At 30.6% G+C, this 6,698-nt stretch overlaps 1 protein-coding gene across 1 annotated transcript; it reads right to left on the reverse strand.

Annotated features, from left to right (window-relative positions):
- Positions 1–254: 254 nt before the first annotated feature.
- Positions 255–3,513, reverse strand: LOC111915023 (uncharacterized). The gene is made up of 4 exons (XM_023910727.3): positions 2,280–3,513; positions 1,335–2,069; positions 751–868; positions 255–642 (listed from the first exon to the last, which is right to left on the reverse strand). Exons 1-4 carry the CDS (start codon positions 3,021–3,023, stop codon positions 419–421), a joined length of 1,821 nt encoding a protein of 606 aa, XP_023766495.1. The 5' UTR covers positions 3,024–3,513; the 3' UTR covers positions 255–418.
- Positions 3,514–6,698: the final 3,185 nt, after the last annotated feature.

The raw sequence follows: 6,698 nt of genomic DNA on the forward strand, positions 1-6,698 counted from the left end.
TCTTGGGGACGGGGAAGCCACATCCACGGTTTTTCTGGTACCGCTCACCGGCAATACTTCCCTTCAACCGCATACACTCTAAGAACAACTCCATGCACCCTAAGAACTTGAGAGAGACCTGCATATTAACCTAATGCAAATTTTAAAAATAATTTTAGACTTCAATGTAAACCAAAAAACAAAACACAATTATTTAGTTCTTCAACATAACAAAAAAAATTCCCAGCTTCCAAAACTATCCTGTTTATGCACCCTTCATAAAACCTGCATCTTATTTATTTTTTCCATATTTTGGCAGAAACTAAAACCTGTTGTGTGGTTTTATCATCAAAAAACATAGCATTACACAAAATAATACGCTCTACAACAATATACTTCCCTCTATTTACTGGGAAAAAAGAAGGATCTATTGGCTCGCTCACAAAGAAAACCCAGTGGTTGCTGCTCGAGCTTCTGCAATTCTAAGTGCCATGGTCGCTCTGTAAGTTGCCAAGTCAGCAGTCTCCATAAGAGCTTGAGCTTCTTGTCGTTTAACAATGGCTGCCATTTCTGACCTCCTTACATCTTCTTGCGTTTCATGCACTTTCATATACGCGTTTGCAGCCTCTTCCAGTGTTTTTTGTTCATTCATCATCAGCATCGCTGTTCAGATATCAAAATCAAGCATTTAACAATTTGTACAATGGCATCTGTTGGATTATAAATGAATGCTTCTGTTTTACTTAAAGAATGTCCGAAGAAGATACTCACCTTTCAAGAAACCAACATGTTTTCCTGCATGAAGTTGGCTCTTCCGTCTTCTAAGTGACCGTTTTTTGCGAAGAACAATATTTGTAGCATGTTTTCTAACTCTTTTACGCGGGTAACACTGCCATCAAAGTCCTCATGTTAAAAAAATCCCAAATTTTATATTTTGTATATACACACATTTTTTCAAAATGGTTAGTTGCATAAAAGACACATTTTTTACCATTTTTCTGATAAGTCCTAAGAGAAAGTTTTACAATCTATAAACCAAAAGACTAACCTAACTTTTCGTTTTTACCTTTTTACCGGATTTACAAGTTTCCATCCGGTAAAAAAAAGATATTAGGTTTTTTCTTCCAAAAAAAAATGGTCAAATATTGTCTTTTATGCAAACAACCATAAAAACACAACATTTAGATCACTTTTTAGCAGATGGAAATTAGTAAACCAGGTAAAAAAGCAAAACCGAAAAGTTGGGGACAGTTTTTTAGTTTAGAATGTAAACAAAAAAAAAGTTTTATCCGGAAAAAAAAAAGTAAAAATGTTGCAGCTTTTATGCAATTAATCCTTTTTAAATTGCATTTCACCTGAAAAACTCTAACTAGAGGCGAACGTTTCTTCTTCCGCTTAGTCATCCAATACCTATACAAAGCCTCTAAAACATCCTTTGATGCCAACCCTACACACCGATTAATCGCTGATGTGGCATTAGAATAATCAATTGAACTACAATAACTTCCTCTCTCAAAAGCATCAATTACTTTCTCAAAAGTATCTTCCAAAACACAATCATTAGCCCCAAACTGCTCTTTATTAAACTTCTTTAACCACTCCTCATCAGCAGACTCCATATCATAAATCGGATAACTCTTTTGCAAAGTTCTAGAAACTTCATCACTTTTTGAACTAATATAAATATCCGGTAGCCTAAAGGGTACATATTCCTCCTGTTCATATCCTGCTACTTCCCTAACACCAGGCACTGGCACTATATTATTATCTACATGGGTTTGCCATTTTTTAAAAAGTGATACCCTTGGTACCCTTTTTCTGGAAGATCTAGGCTTTGTGACTAACATATATTTACTAAAATGGTGGAGTTCAGTGACAACAGATGGCACTTTGATATCATCATCCATAGCATTTTCAACAACTGGATGTGAGATCAATGCATAGGATAGGAATGCAAATTTCAAAAGTAAGCTTGAATGCATATACAAGAAGCAGAATGGAAGTGAAATGAAGTCGACAGTAAAGAGTGGTATAGAAAGAACTGAGCCAAACACTTTTAAGAATCCATGGCCCATTCTGCAGGTAGTGTCCTGAAAGATAGCAGAAAATGAGACAGATAAGATATTATGCAGAAATAAATTTCTTGCCTTTTGAGAATATTTCCATCAATCACACGAAAAATATTTAGAATCTTGGCAATTATCAAGAGTGTAGTCCAAACATAACATCAATCCAAAAAACAGATATAGAATATGATAGATCATTGACTTAAACATGAAAATATATATAGCATAACATACCTGAGAAGACCGAATGCCAATGGATGAGTAAATACTAAGGGTGAGCTCTGATAACAAGAAAGAAGAAAACTGTCTCCATGAGAACACTTTGACCTTCCTCATGTATCTTAAAACTGAACTAACAGAACAAGAAAACCCATTACTTCTGTCACTACAAGTGCCAAAGAAAATAACAGGCCCTTTGGATAAAACATCTTTCCCATTAAAACCTAAATTTGAATTGAAAATCCCAGATACTAAATTAGTTCTAACCCTCTTTTTAAAGTACTTATTTTTAAACATCTTATCCGAACCACACTTTTCCTCCAAACTATTGTTTTTTAAACTTGAGTCACCGGGTATTGTCCTCTTTCGTTTCCTGGTATAAACAGCTCCAAATTGCTTAGTGCGACTCACTTTATCACCCCCATCAAGATTATCATCAACCAAACTCGTTTTCTTTGATTCCCCCAATTTGATCTCATCGTCTTGTTCATCGGTTCTATGTCCATTCTCTTTGATTTCTCTTGGTTCTTCGTGATCAGTTCCCTTAACCTGATAAGTACCATTTATGTGTTTCTTGGATTCACCCAACTTGATTTCTCTTTCATGTTTTTCATGATCGATAAGCTCAACCTTGTTTTCTTGGGTATCTACAATAGCCATGGACGTTAACCTTATGCGCTTAGAAACTAATCGTCTCCCTGACCTTAAAATCGTATCGCCGGAAACCCTAGCACTCCTCTTCATCCCAGCTGATCCCATGGCTACCCTTCAAAAATTAGTAAGCCTTCGCTAGCACTAGCCCTGGAAATCTGTCCCTAGTATACCTCCTCCTCCCCACCCACGACGACACAAATACTTTTTTTAAGTACTCAGAGCATCCAACCACAGAACACCCACAATAAAATCTTCCACAACCCAACTCAGAATTATGACTATATGTCTAAATAAACACGAAAACTGGAATTTTAAAAGACATAATAAGATTCTTGAAAAGATAAACCTGGGTGTTATCAAAACCGGTGGATTCTTAGCGAAATTCCGAGTCTTGGCGATGTTTATACGAGCTCTGGATTTCTGATAGAAAATTTAATGCGCGTACCTCTCGGGTTTCAAGAACGAAGATCGGAGAGAAATAGGGACAGAGAGATGGGGTCGTGAAAACTGAAGAATCGGGCGGGGAAAGGCCTTGGGCGGGAAAACAAAAAGGTGTATATGGCGGTGGATGGAAGAGAGAGGAAGGGGAAGAGGTGGGAGCCGTTGGATCTTGCAAACCTTAGGATAAGCCCACTATGGTGCGTTATAGCGTACTTTCATGTTACATAAATGGTCCCTGTAGTTCGTAGTTATTTAAGTGAAGCGTTAAGTTAATTTAAAATTATTAAAAAGACTAGTTTATAATATGTTTATAATATGTAAGAATTATATTTATAAAATTAATTAAATTTTCATATTAAATATATAAAACTATTAATCAATTATTTTAATTAAAATATTAATTATTTAATAATATAAAATTATAATCATTAATTTAAATAAATATGTGAAACTATATCATCTTATAATCAGTATTAATGTTATTGAATTTAACGTAAATAGTTAAGAAAATTTAAAATTTTTGAAATTGATATTTAAAAAATTGAGAAACGGCATGATATTAATTAAGACATCTAATAAGATAACACATAATAAAAGGAGAATAAACTTATTCTTTTATTAAAATATGAATTTTTAAAATTTCATATACATTTAGAGCTATAAAAAAAATAAAACGTTCGACAAATAAATAAAAAGTGAACCGTTTGTTAAAATGTTTTCGCTTATATTTATTAACAAACAAACAATATTTTATGTTTGTTTGACTAAATTCTCCAATGGTTCTTATGTTTTTAAAATATCCTTTACAAATATTTTGATGAAACTTTTCTGGTACAAATGGTCCCTTAACTTTGGTTTTTTAACGTTATTGGTTAAGTTTTTGTGAAAAAGTTAACATACCCTTTTTTTTACAAGGAGCATTTGTTAAACTTTCCCTTTGCAAATTAAAAAAATAAATAAATAAATAAATCGTCACACTCAAATTAATATAAAAAATAATAATAAATAAATAAAAACCAATTAAATGACACTCAAATTAATACTTAATTGATAGACACTTACGAGGTTATATCCAGGTTTGGGATAGTTTTGAACACAAGTTTTATATTTGAAAAACTTAACCTATTAAACTAGATATAAGAGATCACAATGGTATTTTTAATGACTTAAAATTTTTGTCACATTTTCATAACATTTTTATAGCTCACATGTGGTTTTTGAATAATTTAAATAGTATGTTACCAAAACATTGACATGTTAAACATGTTATATAATTATCGGAAGTAAGCATGATGTTTTTTGAACATTTAAAATAGTTTATTACCTTTTGATAATATTTTTTTTAGATGTTAAAATTGAAAACAAAAATCAAGAATATAGTGGTTCATGTAAACCCTTTATACCTACATTATAGGTTTTATATATATATATATATATATATATATATATATATATATATATATATATATATATATATATATATAGAGAGAGAGAGAGAGAGAGTTAGGTTCAAATGTTTTCACTATCTATTGTGTGCATGTATGATTGATTCTGGACCAATCATTTTAGTTATTTTAAAAAACTAATTAATGCATATTAAATGCTGAAGATGTAATTAATACTCATTATATATCTTCAACATGTAATATGCATTAATTACTTTCTTAAAATAACTAAAATGATTTGGTCCGGAATCAATCATACATGCACACAATAGATAATGAAAACAAAATAACCTAACCCTATATATATATATATATATATATATATATATATATATATATATATATATATATATATATATATATCATTTCATTATCATTATCATCATTATCATTATCATTATCTTCTATACTTATAAAGCTTGCATTTTCTTTTGATTGTTGTGCATTTGAAACGCCACACATTTTCACCTTCTAAATAATTAATCATACATAATCAATGATAATTCATATGGGATAATGATAATCACATTAAAAATTTAAGCCACTCCACAATAATTTGCTAAAACCTCATGCATTTAAACCCCCCCCCCCCCCCCTCCACCCGTATCTGGATCTTATTCAACGATTTCAATTATCCGTAACCATACCTTATTGCAGTCATCTCAAGATTCTTTTTAGGGTTCTTAGGCCTACAACCATACAACTTTGGAGAGAATATATTATTGAAGGGCAGTGAAAAGTTTCATGAAATTGGAAGAGCGACGGTGGGGAGTATATGGTATTTGAAGGGTAGGTTGGAAAGAATGTGTTGTAGGTTTGACGTTGTAGGTTTGACTACCCACCTACGTTTCACGTTTCAATAATTTTTTTTAAAAATAAGTGATTCAATACATGTAAAGTTTCATATAGACCCTACAAAGTGTTATTATGTGTCAAATACAGCTCCTCACAAATTTGATGTTATAAACTACAATATAACTCAAAGTGGTTTTTCAAATATAATGTTTTTACTATAATATAATATTAGACGAATCTCATATATTTGACGAATCTCACATGTTGTGCAAAAATTTAGTTACATAGATAATATATTATAATTATATTTCATTTAAAATACGTTAGGGTCGTTTGGTTACTACGTTGTTGTATTAGGCACTATAGTTTCGTATATTTTGAATGACTCTTACAAAAATGATGTCCATAATTTAAATATAACGTAATATTTTATGATGTTTATTGAATGATATTATCTTCTATTAAGCACTTGGTAATTGGAATCAAGTTTCTTATAGTTCAAATTTTTGGCTTGGATTTTGCTTTTTCATTAGTTTTAGAATATGATTTTCTTATATTAACTTAAAATATGTCGCTATCTTTAAATAGATTGAGAATGAGATTTTTCATATTTACTTAAAATACCTATCTTTCTATTCAAGAGTAAAACTGACAAAAGTCATTAAATATGTATTTTTATGAGGTTCAACATCGACCACAAATGAGAATTCATATTTAATCAACTATCCATTAATTACATTAGGTAGTAATGTGTACATAAAAATTACATTTAAAATTTTAAACTAATAGTAAATTTTTCGTTATTTATTATTATAAATTATCTCTAAATCAAAAAATATACATGATATTTAATCACATACAACCTTTATGTATGGCTTATTCACAATAGATTAAACCATATCAATTAATTACATTATGTTAAGATCTTATTTCTTTTAAAATCATAACTTCTTAATTGACCATAGGCTTAAAAATAATGTTAACTATTCTTTTTACCATAATATATACATCCATATTAAACTACATAATTATTTCACTGCGCAATGCGCGAGGATTCACCTAGTATACTTATAAAGGTAGCATTTTTTATTTCACCACA

Source organism: Lactuca sativa, chromosome 2, assembly GCF_002870075.4.
Source record: "Lactuca sativa cultivar Salinas chromosome 2, Lsat_Salinas_v11, whole genome shotgun sequence".
Classification (NCBI taxonomy): domain Eukaryota; kingdom Viridiplantae; phylum Streptophyta; class Magnoliopsida; order Asterales; family Asteraceae; genus Lactuca; species Lactuca sativa.

Bases quoted from the DNA above. Each gene is read 5' to 3' on its own strand.
- LOC111915023 (XM_023910727.3), bottom strand. From the start codon at position 3,023: ATGGGATCAGCTGGGATGAAGAGGAGTGCTAGGGTTTCCGGCGATACG. The intron at 869-1,334 runs GTGAAATGCAAT...CTTTGATGGCAG, and splicing joins CTCTAGTTAGAGTTTTTCAG to TGTTACCCGCGTAAAAGAGT. The intron at 643-750 runs GTGAGTATCTTC...ATATCTGAACAG, and splicing joins ACATGTTGGTTTCTTGAAAG to CGATGCTGATGATGAATGAA.